Consider the following 26,233-nt stretch of genomic DNA (forward strand, 5'->3'; position numbering starts at 1 on the left):
AACCACTAGTCTCGTGCCCCACAGGCCTGGATGGGCTCCCAGAACAGGGAGCAAGCTGGAGATTTAGAGGAACAAAGTGAGCTGGAGACAGACAGAAACAAACGATCCATGAATGGGGCCCCTTGGGCAGGCCAGGCGACAAGCCAGCCTGAGGTGACCACCAGTCTGACACCATAAAGCATGGACAAGGAACTAGCCTAGGATGACCACCAGCCAGGCACAGAGTGGCCGAGGGACCAGAACATGCCCAAGATGACCCCAGCCAGGAGCCAAAATGCATGAGCAGGGCACAACACTCCTGAGACCACCCTGCGACAAGCCCAGACACTCAGAGACCCTGGATGCTGCTAAAAGGATCAAGTAAGTGGTGGAGAAATGGAAGAGAAAGAAAAACAAAAACATGTGGGCATAATAAAGAGAGACAGAACTAGAGACTGGAGGAAAGCTGGTCCTGAGATCATCAGAGTGGGAAAGCTGGCCCTGTCCCTCACCTGCTGTAGCACTCCAGGGACTGGGCCTGTACCTTGCCTGAACAGCACGGTAGAGCTGGGACTGGCTGAGGGGTGTTGTGGGTGAGCCTACGCAAGGGCATGGGAGAGTCAGTGGACTAACCAGCTCAGATATCTCTCAAGCCCAAATCCAGGGCTTTGACTTGGTACACCCCAACATCTACCCCACCCATGAACTGCTGGAATGCACAAAGGGGCCAGTCCTACACATCCAAAACTACGGAATCTCCATGATGCAGGACAACAACTCTGAGTCGCAGTGAGGCTGCAGTATCGACAGAGCAGCAGAAGCCAGCGGCCTCATACCAGACCAACAAGTCACTACAATGAACATTTTGCAAGCAACGTGCAGACAAAATGGTATGCTGTGGGATGCACTGTGACCCACTACAGCTTCCAAAAGGAAACTTTTTTCTCTGTTGGGAGGGAGGTTGCAACTGTGGAGAGCAGGTGTGAGGAGAGGGAGAGATGAGTGAGATTTAGGTCTATGATATGAAATTCACAAAGAACCAATTGTGTGTGTGTGTGTGTGTGTGTGTGTATTCAGCAAAAGAAAGTAAAAAAATTACCACACCAAATATCTACAGCACGTGACAGCTCAACACCATGAGTGGTCTTTTATGACTCTTTTCTAAACTAAAAATAAGTCATCTATGGCAAATGATGGAATGGTCTGACATTTCTTCCATATAAAAGTCTTTATGATATGCAAATAGATATTTTAAGTATATAAACAAAACAGAACAGCCTCTCCTATAAAATAAGGGTCTATTTGTGAAACCTGATGTTACCTCTTAGAGGAAGTGTCAGGGAGGAACCTGAGTTCTTTCATTAGCAACTCAGGTGGGAGAAAGGAAGACCTGGAAAAAAGCAAGAGTGAACTTAAAGAAGTCACAATTTCCACACTTTTTAATGTGAAAAAAATTTAATGCACATTGACTCTTATTCCAAAACCTGCCTCATTTTTATTTTCCTACAGTTTCATGATAGTAGACACCAAGCTGTCTTATGGATGGCAACATATAAGTCCTTTCAATTTCTGTATTTTTCCTATCCAGTCATACTTTGTGCCAAATCCCAAACAAAAGAAACATTTCAATTGCTCATTTGGTAATGTGCAAAAAGACTGTAACATCACTTTTTTCCTCCCCTGAGGAGAAATAGAAGAGGCACTGCAAAACAAAAAAACAAAAAACCCCTACAAAACAAAACAAACAAAAACATGACAAGTGATTCCAATCAAAGAGACAGTGGTCCACAATTTACTTAGAAGCTAAAATGTGTTTTCTACAGGAGGTTACCATTAGGAGCCAAGCAATACTCTAAGTATATAATTAGTAAGTGGTAGCTAAATGGTGGGTTTAAAAAACACATTGTAATTCTAAAATCAAATGTAGCAATAACAATGAAATACTAAATATCAATCAGTCCTTGGACAAATTGGCTTTAATTTAACTCATTTTTCCAGTTTTAAAATGTTCATTTGTTTCAAAGTGCCTTTGTTTTAAGAATGTTGATTAACACCAATATTGAAGAAGGTAAAAAAAGATGATTCCCATGTTTGGTACAAAATAACCTGCACATGCACATTCTAAATAGAAAAAAGAATGAACTGAATTGGTATTAAATACATTTTTACTATTTCAATTTCCTGAAAACTCAGGTCCCTGGAAGGCAGAACTGGCAACAAAAAAAAAAAAAAAAAAAAAAAAAGCCATTGGCTAAACATACCATGAGTGAGCTTCAGTACACAAATCTTAAGTGACTGTACTTTCTAAACCCAAGATGGGTCACATCATCTAAATGCAGGAGGAAATAACTGCGAAGCACATGGCACCCCTAAAAAGCAGGTGGGTGAATGGCAGGCGCTGTGTCTAATGCAGGCAGATGGCAGTAGCCCAGTCAGGGGGAAAAACAGAAGGACGTGGGCACTGAGCTACACGGCCACCTTCTCAGCGCATCTCTAGCTGGGTCAGGCTATACAATGAGGAAAAATAAGCAGAAGAGAGCATTGTTAGGTCTGTGAAGTGTTGGACCTCCTCAGTCTCCATCAGGATGCTCAACGCTCCCACTGAAAGATTTCTATCACCAGGACTGGAAAACACCAGCTACAGTTCTGTGTAAGACAATGACCTCTGACAAACAACTAAAGGGTATTATTACCAATTCATTTGACTTCACAAAATACAATGAGCTTGCTGCTGAGAAAAACCACATACAATAAATGTTTATGACTGAAAAACACTGTTGAGACAAGATTTCACTGTGTAACTCTGGCTGGCCTGGAAATATCTATGTAGAGTAGGCTAACATCAAATTCAGAGATCTGCCTGCCTCTGCCCACACGTGCTGGTATTAAAGGTGTGCATCACCATGATGCCCACTGGAACACTTAAAGCCACAATCTAAAGTACGTGGCATAGGCTATTTAAATATATAAATGACTCTTTGGGGAAAAAAAATAGGTAACTCTACTTTTAGGTTTTAAATCCTGAAACTCAAAATATTATGTCTCTTATTGATAACACGAAACATTAAGACACTGATTTTTTGTTTTATTTTAGATATTTCATATCTTTTCATCATGAACAGAAAAACTGTATGAATAAGTGAATATTATCTGCATCATTTCCCCCAGAGTTTCCATTAACGTGTGTTTTTAAATGCAACTCTATAGCTGAGCATTATATCCATTAGCAGTCAAAATCTTACAAGTATTCATATTACGGTTCTTCTCTGAGCTGAAACTAGCAGGAAGACTATAAGAGCACGTGATTTCACCAAGACTTGGTCTGAAAAACTCTGGGATTAAAAAAATTAAAAATTTACTTTTTCATAGAATTTTTAAAATGGCTACAAAGGCTTTATATGCTATTATACACTATTATACCATGATAATGTAAAAATATAACGTTTGTGTGGGCAGTGGTGGCACACACCTTTAATCCCAACACTGGGGAGTCAGAGGCAGGTGGATCTCTGGGCTCCAGGGCAACCAAGGCCACAGAGCGAAACCCTGTCTCGGAAGCAAACAAACAATAACAGTTTGTAAGTAGCTGTTAGACAACTAAAGGAACCGAGGGTTTAACTTTCCTTATGGACCAAGTCAGAGTGTCTTTTAGGTTAAAGGCAGGTCAATGGCTTCTGGAAAGTTACACGCCTGACTTAAGAACTTCAACTTCTCTAGATTAAAAGAAGTGGGGGAAGCAATGGATGATTAAAACTATAGCTTTACAGTTATTTGTTTTCATTTATTTATTGTTTTTTAAAGATGGGACTTCACTGTGTATTAATGGCTGGCCTGTAACTCACAGAGATCCACCCACCCCTGCCTCCCAAGTGCTGGGATTAAATGCGTGCACCACCACGCCCAGCTGATATAGTCTTAAGATACAGTCTTAAAATATGTTGTTTTGGTGAAAAGTCCTGATTCACTGCTTCATTCACAAGTGTTTTCTTCGATTCCTTACTGTAAGTCTCACAATCCACGATTACTGTGTCGACAGTTTCTGATTCAGCTCCAGTGTTCTTTTATCACCGTGAGTTTCAGCGTTCTTTACCAACACCTGTGTGAAACCACATACAGAAGTTTGGGGAGCAACTTTCAGAGGGTAAAACCAACTACAGTGATGTAGCTGTTTACTTTCCTGTAACAAATTACTCAACTAAAGTTAGCATATAAACACTGTGCATTAATAAGAATGTCGATACCTTGCCTGCTATAATTATCAGTTGTGCATAAAATTAAGGGCTTTGCTTGCACTCTTGTCACTTGTAAACCCTGACCCTGCATCCATATGTCTGCTTTTTGCAGGGGTGTCCCAATGGAGCGCTGTTTAAAGCCATGGCATATGATCTACACTCTAGGTTTTGGGTTTTGACAAGCTTTTCATAATTTTCACCAATTCCACAAGCTAGAAGGGTCAATTCTACCTGATCATTCAGTTGGTTGCTGCTTTTCTGTTGTCAAATACTGCAAAAAGTGTGGGACTTTGCTCTTGCAAACCAGCACAGTACTGTATAGCAGGCAGTTTCCTACTACACAGTGAGATGCATGGTGAGAGGAGCTTATTCTAGAGGGAGAACCTATCTGTTTCCCAAGGCCGCTCACTGTCAAAACACCCTTAAAGGAGATTGCCTGCAACAAAGAGCAGTTGGGACCCTTCTCATGATATCTTCAGATATGCAATAAACTGTTCATGAATTTTGCTAGATAAGGATTTTGAATTAGCACCTCCCAATTATAAATCTCTACATATCTGATAAACGACTTTTGTATTTGTCATTCTCTTTATGGTCCACAAGGAAAACAAAAACAAAAAACAAAAACTACCTTTCAAATAAGCTCCTTAACATTTTTCCCTTCTCTTTCACTTACAAAAGCTTGTAATAGGCCCTGCATCTTGCCTGGGTAGCACAATATAGCTGGCCTGCTGGTGTGGGCACAGGGGAGTCAGCTCTGAGGACATCAGAGTGGGAGAGCTGGCTCTGTCCCCTTGTGGGCTGCAGGATTGGATGAGCTAGTAGAGGAGTGAAGGAGAGCTCGCCCTGTTGATGTGGGCACAGCTACCCACCCAGCTACCACCAAGGCCCAGACCCAGAGCTTTGAGTTGGCCCATCCCAATATCTATCCCATCTATGAACTGCAGGAGCACGTGAAGAGGCCAGTCCCACAGTTCCAAAGCTGCAGGATCTCCAGGACACAGGGCAAAAACAGGATGTCTGAGAGGAGTCCCAGGTAGGATCTAGTATTGATAGCGTAGCAGAAGCCAGAGGCCTTGAACCAGACCAACGACTCATTACAATGAACACTTCCAAGCAAAGAAGTGTGGACAAAAGGGAATACTGTGGGACACACTGTGGCACACTACAGCTTCAACACTGAGATTTGTTTTTGTTTTCTTTGCAGGAAGAGGTTGGAGGGCTGCTACAAAGAGACAGCAAGATGAATGGGATTAGGGTCCATGATGTGAAACTCACAAAGAATCAAGAAAAAGTTAAATAAAACAAATAAAAAAGAAAGCTCGTAAAACTACATTGATAAATTGACATGTATGTGAGAATTTTGTTGTTGTTGTTGTTTGTTTCTTTGTTTGTTTTTTGAGACAGGGTTTCTCTGTGTAGCCCTAGCTGTCTTGGACTCACTTTTTAGACCAGGCTGGCCTTGAACTCACAGTGATCCATCTGCCTCTGCCTTCCAAGTGCTGGGATTAAAGGTGTGTGCCACCAAGCCCGGCTGTGAGGATAACTTTTAATCAGCCATATTTTAGCACAGAAAATAAAAATATCTAAACATGCCATTATTTATTTTCTTTAAATGGCTAAGAGAAAGTTTTTTATGGAACCAAATATTTGTGACTGTGCTCAGGAACATAGATTTAGGTTACTTTAAATTCCATGCTCTCATACTGCTAATAATTTTACAATATTCTTACAGTAACAGAACAAAGAAAGTCATGAATCAAAACACTTCTAAAGTTCATTGATGGAAATAAACCCTATTTACTATTCTATGAGTGGGGCAGGGTGAATGTGGAGACATGAGAATATGCCACAAGAAACTCTTGGTCATCACTCTTTTCCTTCCTTGATGGGCTGCAGGGGTCTAGTTCCGGCTTTCACAGGAAGAGAAACCTCCTGATACCATCTTGCTTGCCCCTCCCGTGTATGCAGTTCTTTAGAATACAGCTCACAACTGGCAATGACAGAAGAGTTTTTAACATGTGCCCTTTACCCTCATTGGTTTGGACTTTTTCTCAAAGAAATGGTTTTTCTCAAAAAAAAAAAAAAAAAAAAAAAAAAAAAAAAAAACTTAGTATGGCTTCCTGTTGAATCTACAACTATTTTTAAGCATGGCTTAATATCTTAGTTTTTCATGCCAAAGAATCTTAGCTTTCAATATAATACTAAGAGAATTTTATAACAAATGTAAAATACTAACTACATGTTCAGCCTTCAAACCATGTAACTATTTCTCTACTTCCAACAGATGCAACATTAATTGTAGTATTGTGGCCAAAGAATGTGATATTCATCTTTTAAATCTTCAATAATAATAGGGTAGGTACGAAAAGATAACTAATATTTTAAATGTCGTTAACAGCTTACATCAATGAGCTCAGGGTCATCTTTCGCATAGAGGTGTCTTAAGAGGTACCAACGTGCAGCGGATACAATGGAGCTGGGGTATCCAGGCTGGTATACCACTCTTTCCAAAAGTCGCCGTGTCTCTCTAGAGAAAAACCAAGTAAAATTACTTCTAAGCACTTAAGTTACTATGGCAGACTTTATGTACTGGTTTCATACATGCATTACCTTTCTCGTTCTTACTCTGACAAGAAAAGTAACAGCTATTATTTATTAAATGTTTATTATGCACAAAGCACTATGACACTTAATCATACTTAATGTTCACATCCTTACTGCTGTAGTTATTCCTACTGCAGATAGGCAAACTTAAAGCTCATTCAAATACAATGAGGAGAAAGTTCCAAATTGTATGAGCATTTCTGTGTGTTCAACCTGTTTTTCTGACTGAAAAGTATGCAGAAAAAGATCAGCCAGGCATGGTGGTGCATGCCTGTAAGCTCAGGTCTAAGAAGGTGAAGGCAGAAGGCTCACAAGATCCAAGGTCGCCTGGGCTACACAATAAGACCTAGCTCAAAAACCTAGAAAGTCCACTGGGAGAAAAAAAAAGTTTTTTAAACAAGTAACCTAACCAACCAACCACCTACCTACCAATAATACAGATATGTAAATGGAAAAAGAAATGTTATTATGTGTACAGGAAGCCACATGGATAAAATCAAGCACTTAGTGTCTTCAAGAATATATACAATAATATATGAACTCAACTCATATAATTACAAAATGATTTACAGTTATGCTCTCATTTTTTTTCTCTCCTAACTTACAAGCATTTACAACCCTCCAAACTCCTTAATAAAATAAATAAATAAATAAATAAATAAATAAAACAACTAATTTTAGAAGGGCTAAGTAGAGATCACATAAACAGCAGTGGGTTTGGGCAGGAACTAAGGAATTTGTCTTGAAGAAGTCCATGCACAGTGTTACACCACAATCACAGCTTCTTCCTGGACTGCATATTTAGCGGATGACTTTAGGAAATAACAACAATGGTAAGAAGCCTAGCAGGGTCACATAAGAGCCAGTGTGCTCCCAAGGTGCATCAGCAGGAAGGACTGACCGGGAAGTTTACCGACAGAACATTTCTCAGTGAAACAGCATGCACGCACGCATGCATGCATGCACGTACAGACAGGGGCCCTCACCAGGTGAATGTTATAAACAGAATTTCTGTAGAGCTGCAGGATCTTAATTCATCCTTTAGTCTTATTTTTGAGGGGGGCATATTTATATAGTGAGCTCTATTTCTATAAACCTATTCTATATTCTGTGTCAGGGATGCTTATTCCTAAATCATTGTTTTATTTATGATGGACATATTAGAACCAGATGTTATTTTTAGAATTTTTAAGTACTCACCTATACAAATGACATTTAAGTAATGCTCTTCACATTTGTGACTCCCATCCCCAACCTCTAATTATATTACCAAAAACTTTCTTTTAATCTAAACAGTCTTTGACTTTTCTAGACATGAAAGTATATATTTACAAATAGGTTTATTTTTCAACATTTGTTAATTTTTCCAGTTTGTTAAATTAGCAAAACTGCTGTTAATATAACCTCATCTATAATCCAGAATATAATTCTAGAATGCACATTATACTGATGGCTCATCCTAAAAAAGAAAGAGATAAAAAACCCCAAGGCATCTTCACATGAAAGGCTTTCATGCTAAACTTGTCACATTTATATCTATGTACCATTTTTTGTTAAATAAATATGAAATGTTTTCTTCCCCACTGCAATGCAGAATGAGATTTCCCTAAAGTAGCAATATAAGAACATCCCAAAGCTTGTTACACTAGTTTATCACATTATAAATCCTCCTTTGATCATTTCTTAGGAGACTTTACAATGAAGTATGATTTCCAAGGAAAAAATAAACACAGATTTCTTATACCTTGCTCCCATCTTACGGTTGAACTGCAACAAAGCTTGCAAGAAGACAGCCAGAGGACAAAAGCAAACTTTCAAGGCCTCACTTGTAGCCTCTTGAACCAAGGATGGCCAGTGATCACTTGAAACATTAGCCTAAAATGTGCAAAATAAATATTAACTCAAAAAAATTAACTCCAAGTTTTGACATGTTCATTTTCGTAGCCCAGCTCTCGCTATGAATTCATCATACAAATACTACAAGAAGCACAATTTTAATTACTAAAAAATTATCTAGGATTGGTTCCTTGCCCATATGGATCAATAAAACAAGGTACATTGAGATAAGGGAAGATCTCAAAAGAAAGCATCAGTTTATAACATGAAAATATTTGTTAAAAGAAAAATACATATTATAGATGATAATCCTATTAACTAGCAATCATTTCTCTAGTCTACCAAATTTAACATGTCTGAATTTTTAATAATGGTTATGGTGGTTTGAATAAGAATGCAACCCCATAGGCTTATAGGTTTGAATGCTTGGCCACCAGGCAGTGACACTACCAGGATGTGTGGCCTTGTTGGAGGAAGTGTGTCACTTCTGGTGCGCTTTAAGGTTTCAACTGCCCAAGCCAGTCCATCTCTCAGTTTTACTGTTGCTGGCAGATCCAGATGTAGAGCTCTTGGCTACCCCTCCAGCACCATGTCTGCCTGCATACCACCATGCTTCCTGCCATGATAATATACTAAACGTCTGAAACTGTAAGCCAGCCCCAGTTAAATGCTTTCTTTATAGGAGTTGCTGTGGTCATGGCATCTCTTCACAGCAGCAGAACACTGACTAAGGCAATGGTACATGTACAGCGCTGCTTTTCAAAAACCATCTGAGAAGGAAACCTGAAATTTAATAAAATTACAATATAGAACATACAAAGCAGATGAGGGGAGAATCAAGCCAAAGTCATTAATACTAAAAACAAAGCATTGGCATTGCATGGGAGAAATGTGCATGCATCTTCAGTTACAAACAAGTTTTTATAAAAAGTATTGACTCAAAAATAACAAGTACTTCCTACAAAACAGTAACTGAAAACAGGTGGCAACAAAACTAAGAAGAAAAAGTTACTAAAACTATACCTGGAGTTTTGGATGTAGTGTGCTTGACAGGCGGGCATGAAGCCCTGGGATCCGTGCCCAGCACTGCTTAGACAAGGTGGCACATGCCTGCAATCCCAGCAGGTAGATGCAGGGAGCCTAAAAGCTCAAAGGGACCCTCAACAACCCAGTGGTCTAAGGCCAGCATAGGGTTTGTGATATTCTTCCACACAACAAATAATCTTACAGCACAATCCCTGTTCCTCTGGCTTTTAGAATCTTTCTGTTTCGCATTCCCCCAAATAATCCTTGATCCTTACATGCAGGAATTGTGCTTTGGAAGAATCCGCACTACAGGGGTGGGAGGTGGGGCACACAATGGATGATTAAAAAGAAGGGAAGGGAGGAATGGTATGATCATATTATAACTAAAAGAAATAAAAGTAGCAAAAAGGTAAAAAAAAAAAAAAATGTTGGCGGTTGGTCTAGTGCTATGCATTCAAATGCTAAATTATGGCCCCCACCATCTGGTTACAGTCCAGACAAGTACATTCTTATGTACGTTGGACAATGTTGTATAAACTTTGCTCCCCAATTATCTCTGATTGCTTAATAAAGATGCTGACAACCAATTACTGGGCAGAATAGAGACAGGTGGAACTTCCATTCCAGGGCTTGGGATCTGAGGGAAGGACCACCAAGCCAGTAGCAGGAAGCAGAAGAAAGGAAGGAGAAAAAGATGGAGACAGAGGACATGGACTGAGGGAGCAGATCTAGCCCAGACAGGATGCAACTTGGGGAATGTAGCTGGGAGGTAGCCAGACTAGTTTAAAAACTTAGTTTACATCATACCTGCCCAGTTATTATGCTAAAGCTGTTTAAATAAATATATAGGTCTCTGTCTCAATTATTTGGGAATTAGCCAGGTTATGGAAAAGTCTTATAGAATTTAATAAATATTCAAAAACAGCAGCAACAACAAAACCCTCAAATTGTACCAAGATTTCTTTTCTTTTTTTGTTTTTGTTTTTGTTTTTTCAATGCAGGGTTTCTCTGTGTAGGCTTGGTTGTCCTGGATTCATTTTGTAGACCAGGCTAGCTTTGAACTCACAGAGATCCACCCGCCTCTGAGTGCTGGGATTACAGGCATGCACCACCACGCCCAGCTCCAAGATTTCTTAATTATAAGTATCCAGAATATGCATTTTAAAAGTCAATATATAGTTTATTTTACATTTTAATATAGGCATATCATAAAAAATACATATAATAAGATTAAATACATTCCACTTAATTGTAAGAAAAATATTAGGGCAATAACCTCTAAATATAGTATAAGCAAAACTAATCTGCTTAATCAAGGAAAAAAATCAATGCTTAATGCATCTTTTGTACATGTGCGAGCAGAGGAAGCTTCTGTACATCTAAACGAATAAAGATTATACATATATATATATATTGTTCTTCCTATTTCCCTTTCCTCCTTCCCACCCATAAATACCGCCATGCTCTCAATTTCAAAGGATCTTTTTTAAAATTGTTGCTCATATATACATATGAATCACAAGTACCAGTATGCCAAAATAACCCTTACGGTGCAACCGTGGCACACATACCTTGGCAGAACCCAATAGCTCTCTAATTGCTCCTCAGGAGGCAAACCATGTCTGTACTGGAAACCTAGCCAACTACTTGAGACTAGTGAGGGACCAGCCACTTTATCAAATCAGCACAATCTCTAAACTCTAAGTATTTTCCCTTATACCCACAGATAAGGCTAGTTCTTACCCCCATCAAAGAAACTTCTCTTTAGAACAAGTGGATACCATTATAGAAAACAGTAACAGACCTAAATGCAGAGAACAAAAGACTGTGGTGCCCAGAGCCAACTGATGCGTCTATAAAACAATCCCTTGTGTCTTTTTACAAACTAGTAACACTAGCTAGGGAGATGTCTCTGTAGACAAAAGTGTTGTTGCGTAAGTGTGAGAGCCTGGGCCCAAACCTCCAGCACCTATGTAAATGTTGGGGGCTACAGGTGAGACAGAGCATGGTGGCCCACCTGTAATCTCAGTGCTAGGAAGGCAGAGACAGGAGACGGGGAAGGCAAGCTGAGTAGCTAACATTGGAGACTTCTAGTTTTAATTAACTCTATAGGTACGGTGGATAGAAACCGAGGAAAAAAAATCAACACCAACTTCTTCTAACCTTCACATATGAGTGCACAAAGGTGAGCGCGCACACGCACACACACACACACAAAACTCTCACTAGAACTTTAAAATATATACTCTCTAAATTCTAAGAAATCAAATCTTCCTTTCGTGCATAGTGGACAACATAATCAAAACATGCTTTTCGTTTTATCTCCCCATCTCTTTAAAATTTCTTATTGAGCTGAGAGTAGTGGTTCACGACTTTAATTCCAGCACTTGAGGGGCATAGGCTGACGGATCTCTGAATTCAAAGCTGGCCTGGTTAACATAGCAAGTTCTAGATCAGCCAGGGCTACATAGTGAGACCCTGTTTCAAACACAAAAACAAACAGAAATGAATAATAGTAATAATAATAATACTATAGACTTTTTTCTCTATTTCTGTATATAAATCATATGGAAGAAGGGAAGATCTACCAAAGAAGGGGAAATAGAATAGATAAGTGGGGAGAAACAAGGGGGAGAACGGAACAGGAGGATTAAGTGGGGAAGGGGATAGGAGAGGGGGTAGCAAAAAAAAAAAAAAAAAAAAAGGAACAGTTAGCACTAAGGATCAATGCTGGGGTCATATAGAAAGTCACTACTGTAAAAGCATCCTAAAAATATACATGTATGAGCAGGTGAGACAATGCCTCAACTAGACATCTTTGGCCACCAAGGGAAACCGCCAGTGCTAGGAATGGGTTACATCTAGTTGAGTTGTTGGCCAAAACGGCCCTCTGGAAGCCCTCAAACATCTCAGGCTACTGACAAACTCTTGGTCACTCTCCACAAGTTAATGGTAAGGCTGTATTGGTAAAGACAACATTTACATATCTATCTCATTGGATACAGAAAAGTTGAGCTGGTGCCTAACTAGAGCCTTTACCCCTACTGACTAGTGTGCATGGGACTGGAAGGCACTCTGCACTAACAAAGGAAAGAAGTCAATGACAATCCAGATACAAATCCTGAGATCTACAGTGGGGACCTACCTGAATTATTTGTTGATGCAATAGTGGCACAAATGTGGGAGAAACCAACCACTATCTGATTGGACTTAAGGTACACTCTATGAGATGGAACACTGTTTAAGTGGTCAAGACTCAAGATTAGATAGTCCATGGGCCTAGGGGGAAGCCAAATACTACTGTTTTGCTAAAGCAACACAGCAATAAAATAACTCCTAGTGCCGGGCAGTGGTGGTGCACGCCTTTAATCCCAGCACTTGGGAGGCAGAGGCAGGTGGATCCCTGTGAGTTCGAGGCCAGCCTGGTCTACAAAGTGAGTCCAGGACAGCCAAGGCTACACAGAGAGACCCTGTCTCAAAAAACAAAAAACAAAACAAAAAAACAATAAAATAACTCCTAGTGACGTTATTCTTATATACCCATAGATCAGTGTCTTGGCCATTATCAGAGAAGCTTCCTCTTGTAGCTGATGAGAACTAATGTAGAGATCCAAAACCCGGACAATGTGCAGAGAGTGAGAGATTCTGGAACACTGAGTTCTGAATAGGATGTCTTCATCAACCTCCTCCCGTCAGGGTTCAGGAAACTAAGCGGAGGAAGACGCAAAAAGATTCCAAGAGCCAGGCAGGATGGGTGACTCTAAGGAAACAATGTTTTCCATATACAAATGAGGTCATGAGATTGTGACACAGGACCTGCACAGGATCAAACTAAATTGTGTCCCAGCACTGAGGAGGGAAAGGGGACATTCCTAACCCACAAGCTAGCTCCAATTTACCGTACTTTAGGACAGGCCTGAGTAGATGGCCAATACAACATGAACTCAATGGTGTTTCTGTAGACTTTTTGCCTCATATTGCTCTGTTTGGACATCTTTCTTCTTACTGGTATTTTACCTGTATATTATGGTTTCCAATTTTGTGGTTTTATGGGTCTTATCCCTGTGTGTTTGTGTGTTTCTTCTTCCTTTTAATTCTGTTTTGTTTTATTTGCATGTTTATATTGTAAAGAGAGAAAGTAATGAAACTGGGAGGATGATGAGGTGGTAAAGATCTAGGAGGAGTTGAGGGAGGAGAATTATACTCAGATTATATTGTATAAAAAAATTATTTAAAACCTATAGTAGTAGTAGTAGTAGTAATAATAATAATAAACTTTATTATAGACTTTTTTCTGTTTCTATAAATATAGTAGGACTCACAACCCATATCATCTTGTACACATTCATTCACTATGTTCAGTCTGTCAAAAGGTCAATTACTATGGAAGAATATTAGCCACAGTCTCTCACCAACCCTCTCATCTTCACGGTAAGGCTGGGGTTCAGCAAAGCCATGACAGCACGTTGTTGCTTGACTGTCTCTCATACTAACTGTATTTCAAGGCCCTTAGTTAATTTGTGCAAGATTATATTTGGCAAGTACTATGGTAAGAAGTGAAAGGAATGTTTTCAGGCCTGAAAGATTTTATTTATTTTTTTTTAATTAATTTATTCTTGTTACATCTCAATGTTTATCCCATCCCTTGTATCCTCCCATTCCTCCCCCCCCCCCCATTTTCCCATTATTCCCCTCCCCTATGACTGTTCCTGAGGGGGATTACCTCCCCCTATATATTCTCATAGGGTATCAAATCTCTTCTTGGCTACCTGCTGTCCTTCCTCTGAGTGCCACCAGGTCTCCCCCTCCAGGGGACATGGTCAAATGTGAGGCACCATAGTACGTGAGAAAGTCATATCACACTCTCCACTCAACTGTGGAGAATATTCTGACCATTGGCTAGATCTGGGAAGGGGTTTGAAGTTTACCTCCTGTATTGTCCTTGGCTGGTGCCTGAGTTTGAGCGGGACCCCTGGGCAGGCCTGAAAGATTTTAAAGCTGTTTTCTTCATGCTAGCTTTCTTAGAGACTTTCAACTTCAACAGCAGGTGCCCATTTGCAGCTCTAGCCACACAACCCACAGGTCTCAGTACAAAAATAAAAGTGTTCAGAAATTATTAACAGTTTGAAGATGACAAGTACAGAGCATTAAATAAAGTGTGGAACCCTGTGTGGTTGCAAGGGGCATATGTCCATTAACACAACCCTATAGATGTTTCTCCTTTATGATGGAGTTATATCCTAACAAGCCCATTGTAAGTTGATAATATCATAAAGTCAAAAATGCATTTAACAGTATAACCTCCCAAACACTACAGCTCAGCAGCACAGTATCACACTGGTTGTCCACCTTCATCAGCACACAGCAGAAATGGCACCTATGACTGCTGATGTCCACAACCAACAGACTTACACCATCCATCACTAGTCCAGGACAGAGTCAAACAAAATGTTAGATAAACATTTACTGTTACTCTGTTTATAAGCAGGTATTTCTACCCACCTTAAATTCAACCACTGTTGGCGATGTTCTCCAAGAAATAAGAAGTCATTTCCAAGAACATCAGCAGTTTCCTCCCCATATTAAAACCTCAGACTGAGAACCACAGCCTCTGACACATGTCAGTTATCTGTTCAAATACTTTAAAACATGTGCCCACAGCTCAAGAAGAAACATGCCGACCTCTGAGCAGCTCGTTATTTTCATGTGTCTTTTGACTTGCCCTACAGCAAAAGAGGGGAAGCAATACTTCCAGCCCAGAAATGTTTTACTTTTCAATTCTGCTTTTCTGGTGCATTTATACTTTCCTTATAGGCCAGTAATCTTTTGTTTCAAAAACATCTTTCCTGATCTGATATTTCACTGAGGCATCCAATGTCTAATACCTTTATTAACTTATTGGTTTAATATCTGTTCACATACTATCACGCATACAGTCTAACTTAAAACTATCCACATTCCTCTGTCAATGTTTTATGTTTATATATGGCATCAATTTTATTTCACATAGTAATTACTGGTGTCAAATCTTATAACGACAAACTAAATTGGTTAATGCTTTATGTTTACAAACATTTATGACATTTGCAAGAAGTATTTGTAAATGTTACTTTATTTAACATGCATAACAAAGCCACAAGAAGGCAAAATAGATGTCAGGAGAAAATCAGGAAAAAAAGACTGAACAGACTGAGGAGCTGGGAAGGTCACAGGTCATAAGTGACATTCTTAAGTTGAATGCCATTGAATTCTTAAGTTATCAAGAATACACTTGCTATAATTTTTATTATATAATTGTCCCTAAACAACTATAAAATGTTGCTGTAGTCTGTGGGTTCCTATTGTTCTGTGTATCTCCAGAGCTCAAAGTACAAAGTCCACAAGAGATCACAGCAAAAGACAATGAAAAATAGGGAAAACATCACAGAATTTCACCATGTGAAAGCTTCCATAATTAAAAAGGAAAAGGGTTTGTGAAGGAATCAAGTTTTCACGATCACAGTTATACCATGCTTACCATGCACACTTCCAACGCCAGCAGCGCTAGCTTCAACAGACTCGAGAGCTTCCCACTCCAGCTGCCCTGTTGGGATGCCACTTGCAGGCTCTTTCTGTAACACATCTCTGCAGCACCCATCATTCCTTGGGACTGATACACCTGTGCCAGCCACTAAGGAACAGAAAGACAGACAGATGCAAAGCATTTGAGTTTAGGATGGAGTTTGATCCCCCACTCTCAAGAAATCTAATAAGCTCTAATGAATTTAACTTTTAATTCAACTATGGCTGTGTCCATGTCCCCCAAAAGAACGAGCGCGGTTACATTGCTTACTCTGCTTATCTGCTTATAAGCAACACTTCCTTAGCCCTACCAAGCTGAAGTTTAAATGTCTCCAAAGATGGCAAACCAAGAATATCAAATTACAATGCAAAAACTGATAAATTATGTAAATACTGATTAGCTATGTAAATCAAAAGAAAGTTTATACAGCTGTAGTGCTATGCAGCAATGGAGCTTTACGAGAGAAACAGGGAGAGATGAAGTTGGTACTGTAAAAGCACTCCTTCCACATAAGCATTTCTACATACAGCAACATGGAATTCGCGAGAAAAGGGTGACAGAAAGCAATAGTAGACATGTTCATAGTGGCAGATGATTTTAACATGCCTATTTCAGCATTCATATTAAGAAACAGATAAAAATAAAGTAAAAGTTCAGCAAGAAGAAAAAAGATACAATGGAAAGGCTTGGTTTACATGACCTACGTAAAAGGCTATCCACAACTGCAGAACACATGTTTTACAACTGTACATGCAAGATTCACCAAATGTAACTCTATGCTGGGCTATAGGGCAAATACTGAGTCAGACATGTTGTATCGCGCTACCGTCCCAGGACTCTGACGGCTGAAACAGGCGGAGCACAATCTCCAGGACACCCTAGGCTACTACTGAGCTCCTGTTTGAAAAAACTATCACAGAGACCACCAGTCTGAAATCATAAAATAACATCCTAATTAAATGGAATTACGCTTGAAATCATTAACAGAAAAATGTCTTAGAATACTTTCATATTAGAAGTTTCCCAAGATGCTTCATATAAAAAACAAGACAAAGGAATCTCAAATAAAGAGAATTTTGAAACAAATGGCAACAGAAATGCTACAGTAGAATGAACATTAGAAAGCCTGTAAGGCACTTGTGATGCAAGTAAAATACTAGAGTTCAGATCCTGAGAGCCGTGTAAGAGCCAGCGTCCAACAAGTGGAAGCTACAAACGGAGCAAGCTGCTGTGTCAGAGTAGCCAAAATGGTGAGCTCTGGATTGAGTGAGAGACACTGGACAATTGAGGTTGCTGTGACAAAACACCGTAACCAAAAGTGACTTGAGGACTAGTTTATTTTGGTGTGCAGTTCTGGAGGGACACGACACCTCCATGGGAGGTATGATATCAGCAGGGACAGGCATGGCGACAGGAACAGGAAACTGAGAGATCACATCAGGAAGCAGAGAAAGCAAACAAGAAGTGACTGAGGCGAACTGTCAAAGCCCAACCCCTGACACATGCTTCTTCCAGCAAGGCCACATTTTCTAAAGCATCTCCTAATAGTGCCATCAACATGGGACCAAGTGTTCAAATGCCTGAGCCTATGAAAGACGTTTTCATTCAAACCACGCTGGAACTATGAGCCAAAATAACCCCTCCTCCTCCCTTCATTTGCTTTTATCAGTATTTTGTCATAGAAGCAAGGAAAGAAATTAAGACAGTACCCTTCTTTTAAACATCTGTAACAGTTCTCTATTTCTTTTACGTCAACTTCAAGTAAAAGAGGAGCTTCTGCCATTGTTTTCAATTGAGGAAATTTACAAGCAAAGCTAAAGAAGGGACTGTTGGCCTAATGCTCTTGTGGGCTGTGCACAGTTTTCCCTCGGTCATTCAAATGCTGATTTCTCTACCCCACTCTCTGGATCAACTAGGACACTGCACTGTGATGTTTATTCTAAGTTAAGCATGTCACCATTTGTTCTTTGTCTTGCCAATAAAGCCAACTAGCTAATGCTGAGCAATAACAGAGAATAGGGTGGGACATCCTGATCCAGTGAGGGGAGGAGAAAGAGGAGGAAGGACAGGACAGAGCCACAAGAAGACTGGGAAACATCAGGAGAAATGAACCAGGCCTAAGAGATTGAAAAACAAGTATAAAGTGGGAAATCAGAATGGGAGGAAGCTATCCTAGCATGGAGGTTTAGGATGGAGTAATTACTGCACAGCATTGTGCTACAGGCTAATTAATTAGATACTGGTCTCTCTGTGGTTATTTGGGTATAAAGCTGGTTAAGGAGTACCCACTGATTTCACTAAAATAACAATTAAATATTAAACATTAATATTCTTTCAACAAAGGACTTAAAGCATTATAGAAACAAACCCTAAATTAATGTTAAACTTCCCCAATACTCTTCACATTTAGAAACAGAGCTGGGTGTGCTGGCGCACGCCTTTAATCCCAAAACTTGGGAGGCAGAGGCAGGCAGATCGCTGTGAGTTCAAGGCCAGCCTGGTCTACAAAGTGAGTCCAGGATGGCCAAGGCTACACAGAGAAACCCTGTCTCGAAAAAAAAAAAAAAAAAAAAAATAGAATCAGACAAATATATGATTGATCTAAAAGCAAGAGTTAAATAGAGGTGGGATATATTCCTCAACTAGCATCACAGCACATTTTAATTTAGGACTCATATAAGAAAGTAAACTGCCTCTATAAGCTCTTAATTTTGGAAGCTGTTTGCCCACACTCCCTACTTAATTGATAATTTTATTCCTTCCCAAGTCTCGGCTGGGGTTGAAGACTAGATAGTTATAGCTTCACAGCTTTGTGTAAAAAATGTTTTAAGGTCTAGAAAGATGCTTTTTTAAGTTTATAAATACAAGGTAGGATAGAGAATGACTTAGGTACAAAACTTTAGACTCACCTAGATAGGACAGATAGTATTTTCTTCAAGGTTGCCAAATACAAATGAGGTAAACATTTTGAATATAACTTTTACATATGGCTTTCCCAATTGTGTCATAACTGCTCTTACTATATATAGTTTACTATAGGTAAATGAAGCCCATATACATTTAAAAGAAAAAAAAAGAAAGTAGAGAACTTACCTGCCATGCCGGAACAGAGGTTGAATTGGACATGACTGTCTTTTGCAGTTCCTCCAGTACAGCATCTGGGAGGGGCTTTTGAGACTCCAGGAGTGATTTACACTGAACTTGTCTCAATAGTAAGACAACAGGTGGCTGGTCAGGGTTACTCTTCAAATTCTAAAAATTAAACCCAAATAGAAACATATCAAACAGTCTCTACGCTGAATAAGTAGAGGACAGTTAAAATGTGTTCCATGCTAAAAGATTTCCCCCTTAATTTAAATTTCTTTTTTTTTTTTGGCTATAGAAAAAACAGGTACACAGGTTAAATAATCAAAAGGCTACACGGACTGGAACCACTAGACTGGGATCTTTCCTATAAGTAACAGGTTTGTTAGTATTTGAGTCACTTAGTTTAGACCTAATGTGCCCTGTTGAGTTGGTTTACTCTCAGCTGTTATACTAAAATACTAAGGTCCTGAATATAAAACTGACCTAAGAAGTATAAAAAGTAAAGGCTATCACTATTTCAGTAGAACTCTGTGATTAAAATAACGTTTGTGAGAGTGAGTTCCAGGGACAGCCAGGCCTACACACAGAAACCCTGGCTCAAATACACAAACAAACAAAACAAAAAGGAAAGAAAAGAAAAAAAAAAAAAGAAAAAAAAGATAACATTTGTATTTATTTATGGAGCATAGCACCATAACTCAATACATATATTAAAATCAAATCAGAATATTTAGAATTTCATCTCAAACTTCCAACTCTTCTGTAGTCAAAATGCTTCTTATTGCGTCTCTCTTCAGAGAATACATAGCTATTTTTTCTCATTAGATCATAGTCTAACATATATCTAAAGTGTATTTGAAGGCTTTCTTCTAAGAGAGACTGAAACAATAAAATGACCTGGAAAGGCTCATAAAGCATTCCTCATTCTAGTAAAGAAGAAATTACAACTGCTAATTTTTAGTCAACATCCACAATATAATTAATACAGGGTCCTGGACTTAGAGCAGATAGAATTCTTTACATGAAAGAAAAACATCTTTATTCTGTTTTTCAAAGAACTTAAGGACAAATGGGATCATAAAAGACCATATTTATCTCTCTGTAAAATTTGTTTCTCTCCTAAAGACCATTTCTAAGTGAACAACACACTCTCTCTGGTATTTATGAAACCAAAGCCTCTCGAGAAAAAGCCATGTTTAAAACCCTCTCCTTTTTAGTGGGTCTATGAAGTTGATTTACCGATTGAATAAATATTTACTGAGTCCCTACTATGTGGCAGGAAAGATACTAAGAATCTTCCCACAGAAGCTGCAAGCAGAGAGCCCGCAATGGTAGCCTATAGTGACCAACAGGTGGCTCCAGGTACCAGTCAGCAATCTCCAGTCACTCTGTTGCTTCAGAACTTGGAAAAGTGAACTTGGAACACAGTATTGTAAGGGGAGCAACCAGAAGCCAAAGGAATGGCACCCTAAACAAAATGAAAGGTCTACTGAGAGTCCAGGAGGCGGGCTGGGAAGACGGCTCAGTGATTAAGAAAGCATTGACCTTACAGAGAACTAGAGTTCAATTCCCAGCACCCATATAATGTAGCTCATAACTGCCTATAATTCCATCACCCCTATGACCTGCTCATACACAGGTATGCACACAAACAAACAGAGAAACAAATAGCAATATTGCTTTTGACAAAATAAACGATGGGGTGAATAGCAGTAGCACAGTATTAGCAACCCACTTGTAGCTGCTGCAAGCTTCTGGGCAAACACTTAACCTTCTCCAAATACGAATTTCTCACTTGTAAAGAGGTTGACAATCATAAGCATGAACATCACAGATTGTTGTAAAGCCGTGAACAACAATGCTACACAGAAGGACGACTTGCTGTGAGTCACCACTGGGTCCCACTTGTTCTCGCCATCACCGGCGTACACTCATCAGGTCATACGCTCCCCACTTTTAGTTAGGCAAAACTGTGCAAACCCCACCGTGTTCTTCTACAACAGTACCTTTGTGCACAGAGATTCCGCTTCAGAGACTCTTCCTGTGTCAACTAGACCAGTGACGGCTTGTGAGAAAGACCACTTTTCAAGTGACTGGTTGTAACTTTGTAAAATTTCTTTGTCCTTAACTGTAAAACAACAAAAACAAACAAACAAAAAAGAGATCAATGTTACTATCTTCTGCTATATATAATGTGCGCTCAAGGGGAGGACTATTGGCTAACAAATCACAGCTACACTTTACGCACTTTTTCTTTGGGTCAGGCTCTATACAGCTCAGGCTGACGTCAGACTCACATCTCCGGACTTTTACCACAGGAAAACACCCCACAGCTAGTACCTGGCCACCAGAACACCATGACTTACCATAAATACTTCTGATTGATAGTCTAAATATATATCCTGAATAAAACAATGAAAAACAATGAACAATTTCTACACTGTAACTGAGTAAAATTAGTTGTGTCTACTCTGAAGCATTCCAACTTTCCTACTGGTGGAGACACCACAGCGGAGAAAAACACACGCCCACCATTAGCAAAGCTGTCTCCCTCCTGCCCCTATGCAGCTCACCCACTTCTCTCTACAGCTCACCCAAAGCCCTAATCCGCTCTTCCTGGGAAATGCAGACTCATTTCATGTGAATGGCATCTTTAACTGCAGGCATTTTCAAATTCCTGGAATAACTGCACCGGACTCTGATGTGCTCTTTCTTGGGCTGTTGTCCTCATGCATGCTAGAGTTGACACCGCTCAACCCTTTTCTGTTATTGGAATGTCTTTGGTTTTCTACTGAGACAAAGTCGGCTACATAGAAGATACTCAAAAGCACTTCATCTCTTTGATTTTTGAACAAAATTTTTATAGAACTGGTGTTATTTCTTCTTTAAATATTTGGCAGAATTCATCAGTGATGTCATCTGGTCTTAAGAGTTTTGTTCGTGAGGTCTCAGTCTGGGTATCCTTAGTAAACATGTAGCTATTGAATTTATTTCTGCATAAGCAAACTTTGTGTCTTATGGAATTTTGATAGTTTTCTGAGTTGTCAATTTTCAGGGCATGAAGCTGCTGCTAAAGCACTAGGAACGTGTTGACGGCTGTACTGACTCGCTTTCACTCAAGCGCTGGTTATCCTAGTTTCTTTTCCTGAGTCATACACCTACATATTGATTGATTATATTGTTTTTCTCATAAACACATTTTTTATTTGATTGATTTTTCTCTGTTTTATCTAACAGATTTCTATTTTATCTTTGTCATTTCTTTCTTCAACTTACTTTGGGCTTATTTTTCTTTTTTAGATTTCTAAGACAGAAGTTGACATCATTAAGCTGAGAGAAGCCTTTCTCCTTTCCCAGTGTAACCATTTAATATTATAAATTTCCTCTAAACTGTGCTTTAGTCATATTTTATAGTTTTGACACACTGTGCAGACGTTAGCTCACTTAAAAGTATTTCTTAATTTTCTTTTGGACTTCTTATTTGGTCTGGGTTATTTGGAAGTATGCTGTTTAGTTTACAAATATTTAAGACTTCCCCAGTTAATAGTCTAATAGTTTATTGGCAAAAGATGGGGAACTTAATTAGCCTTCCACCAAAGGCCTCCTATGTAGGAGACAGGCGTAGCCAGTTCAAGGCTGCTGTAGGTAGCCTATCCTGCCCAAGTGAGGGCAAAGGACAGACTGAGAAGACAGCGATGCTCATACCCAGTCACAGGCTCACTGAGATGTAAACTACCCACTCACAGGACCTCGAAATGCATCTCATACCCCACCTTATCAGCACACTACCAAAGGCTTACATCAGCTATGTTAACCATGACAAATCTATAAAGAAGAAAGAGATTCGAGTGAAAAAGATACATTTTGTAAGACAGAGCAAACATAAGGACCAGAGTCAGCACTGCACGGAGGGTGGAATATGATACATATGCTAGAATTACTAGAATTAAACAGCTATGATTAATATGGTAAAGCTTCTATTAATTAAACAGACAACCTGCAAGAGATGAACAAATTAAATTCTGAAAAAGCCAGAAGCAACAAGACATAGAAACCCAAAACACTAACAGAACAGTGTTCATGACAGGCTTATTGACAGAATTTCTGAACTTCGGGTATCTCAACTGATATCATTCAAACAGTAAAGCAAAAAGAAAAAATACTGTAAGTAATAGAATGGAATTTTTAACAACTATGGGACAACTACAAAATATCTAAATAAATCTAATGGGAATTTCAGGAGAAGCAAGAGAAGGGAACATATTTAGAGCCATGATGACTAAGAGTTTCCCCAAATTAACGTTGGACACAACCACCAGTCAAGCAGCTCAGAGAACACTGAGAAAGATGAGCACCTGACAAAAACAAAGTCTCCAAACTATGTCCAGCTATGTATCTTTAAACCATAGGAAATCAATGATAAAGCAAAACTCCACCAAAAAGTCGGAGGGGGGAAGAGAGATAAGACCACATCCAACTGCTCTTCAGAAACTATAGAAGAAAATAGAATTAAACATTTAAAGTTTTAACAAAGGAGAGAGGATTAAAATTCTGTACACTGAAAAATATCCTTTAAAAAAAATACAGCTACAGATTAATTGTATTGCTCTTCTCATAAAAATACATTTTTCTCAAACAAAAAATTCAATGACTACGTTGCCAGTGGCCCTATTTTGCAAGAATGTAAAATGAAAAATCTTTTAGAGATGAAGTTATAAAAGTCATTTATCAAAACTCAGAATTACATAAAGAATATTGAAAGATTTGTATTCTTTTTTTTAAAGATTTATTTATTATACATACAGTGCTCCGTCTACATGTACACCTGAAGGCCAGAAGAGAGCATCAGATCACATTCTAGATGGTTGTGAGCCACCATGTGGTTGCTGGGAACTGAACTCAGGACCTCGGGAGGAGCAGTCAGTGCCCTTAACCTCTGAGCCATCTCTCCAGCCTCCCAGGATTTGCATTCTTAACTGATTTACTAACTTGTAACAGTTGACTCAAAAATGATAGCAACAATGTCATTCAATCCTGTCTAGGAAAATGAAATACATACTAGAGTTGTATGTGTTCTTGATTTAATCATTGGTACAATCTGAATTAAACCATGTATACAAATGCTTTTTATGAGTTACTTGAAATGAGAATGTTGCAGGACACTTTCTGGAAAAAGCTCTGCCACACCAGTGAGAGTAGAACAGAGGAGTAGAACAGAGTGAGGGAAGCCAGGACAGTTCCTGAAAGGCTTCAATCCTGCATTCAGTTTATATTCCCATTTTATCCTCTAAAGCACAAGGTCGGTGGGCAAGCAAGATTTTACAGACGTGTACTTAGCAGCCAGCAGGTTGTTAAGGGCAACAATCCAATGTTCCAGCTATTTCTCCAGGTCATTCTATTTTAGTTAGCAATTTAAGCCATGCTTAGCAAATAGGCAGTACAAACAGTGCTTTAAGCAAGTCACTGAATCAATCAATGAACTGGTATCTATTTTTTACCTTATTCTATTTCAGAATGGAGAATGGGAAGGCAGGGCAGAAGGAATATGGGGAGGAATAACTAACCCTGAAGGCTTTGAAAAGCCATATGGAAACCTACTGCTCTAGAGGATCCCTAAAGTAAAAGACGTTTAAATGGAGTTACCATATAATGGAGAAGAGAACGCCCCAACCAGACATCAGAGGCTACTAAGCAAAACTCCCAGTATGAGGAAGGGGTTACATTTTATTGAGTCGTTTACCAAAAGGGTCCCCTAGGCCAATCCCTTAAATATTATAGGGTGTCAATACTATTGGTTATCCTCTACAAAATGACAGCAAGGCTCTTTTACTCTTTGCCTATGTTATCAAACATGGAGAAATGGAGCTATTATACAACAGGAACCTTATCTCCACTGGCTGGCATACATAGTGCTGGAAAGTACTATTTACACTACCAGAGGAGGAAAGTAACCATCAGTCTCACCCAGCTACCAACCCTACAACAGCAACCTGCCTATACGATATACAGATGCAATAGTGGCACTTACGTTATGGGAGTCACTAATCGCTTTTTAAAAAATGGATTTAAGGCCCACTCCATGAATGGAATCCCATACCTGACACTGTCAATAAGGTCAAAACCTCAGACTAGTTATATCATGAGTCCTAGGGGAAAATGTACTACTATTATTGGGCTAAATTCCCAAGTCAACATATTGACTCCTAACGACTTATCACTATGTCCACATAACAGTGTGCATCATTCAACCCTCATCAGAGAAGCTTCTTCTGGCAGTAGATAGCACTTAACACAGAGACCCCCCCCCCAAACTGGACAATGTGTAAACAGTAAGAGACCTCAGCTCTTAATGAAATGTCCTTATCAAACTCTTACCCTCAAGGCTCAGGGATCACTGCAGAAGGGGACAAAAAGAATGTCACCAAAGAAAAGGATCTTCTAGACACAACTTGTCTGATGCAAATATGACATCACAGAGACTTGACAGCATGCACAAGACCTATACAAATTACGAGTCACAGCACAGATAAGGGAAGTAGGCACAAAGCCCCACCCCTAACCAAAAAGCTATTTGCAACTGATTGCTGCTGGGAGAGCAATTTCCACCCGGGGAGTGACACTGGGTATGTCAACCACAGTCCTGGGGAGGCCTCATGCTCAGGAGTAGTTGACAAGGTAAAATAGATTCCATGGGTTTTTTTTTTTTTGCTTTTCGTTGTTGTTGTTGTTGTTGCTACGGCTTGGTGCTTTTGTCTTTTTGGATTTTGTTCTCTTGTTTTTTGGTTGGTTTGGTTTGTTTTGTGAGAGAGAAAGAACATGAACATGAAAGAACATGAAGTTGGTGGGTAGGTAAGTAGTCAAGATCTGGGAGGACGTGGGGGGAAGAAAATGAATAGGATTAAAA

At 39.3% G+C, this 26,233-nt stretch overlaps 1 protein-coding gene across 1 annotated transcript in view; it reads right to left on the minus strand.

The window, feature by feature from the left end:
* Nucleotides 1-3,631: 3,631 nt before the first annotated feature.
* Skic3 (SKI3 subunit of superkiller complex) overlaps nucleotides 3,632-26,233 on the minus strand; it is a 78,454-nt gene continuing 55,852 nt past the window's right edge. Inside the window, 6 exon segments of the mRNA XM_051172604.1 lie at nucleotides 3,632-4,075; nucleotides 6,618-6,741; nucleotides 8,563-8,693; nucleotides 16,198-16,350; nucleotides 19,336-19,494; nucleotides 21,336-21,457. Coding sequence (XP_051028561.1) covers nucleotides 4,001-4,075; nucleotides 6,618-6,741; nucleotides 8,563-8,693; nucleotides 16,198-16,350; nucleotides 19,336-19,494; nucleotides 21,336-21,457 — 764 coding nt within the window. The 3' untranslated portion in view covers nucleotides 3,632-4,000.

Source organism: Acomys russatus, chromosome 30 (assembly GCF_903995435.1).
Source record: "Acomys russatus chromosome 30, mAcoRus1.1, whole genome shotgun sequence".
Taxonomy (NCBI): Eukaryota; Metazoa; Chordata; class Mammalia; order Rodentia; family Muridae; genus Acomys; species Acomys russatus.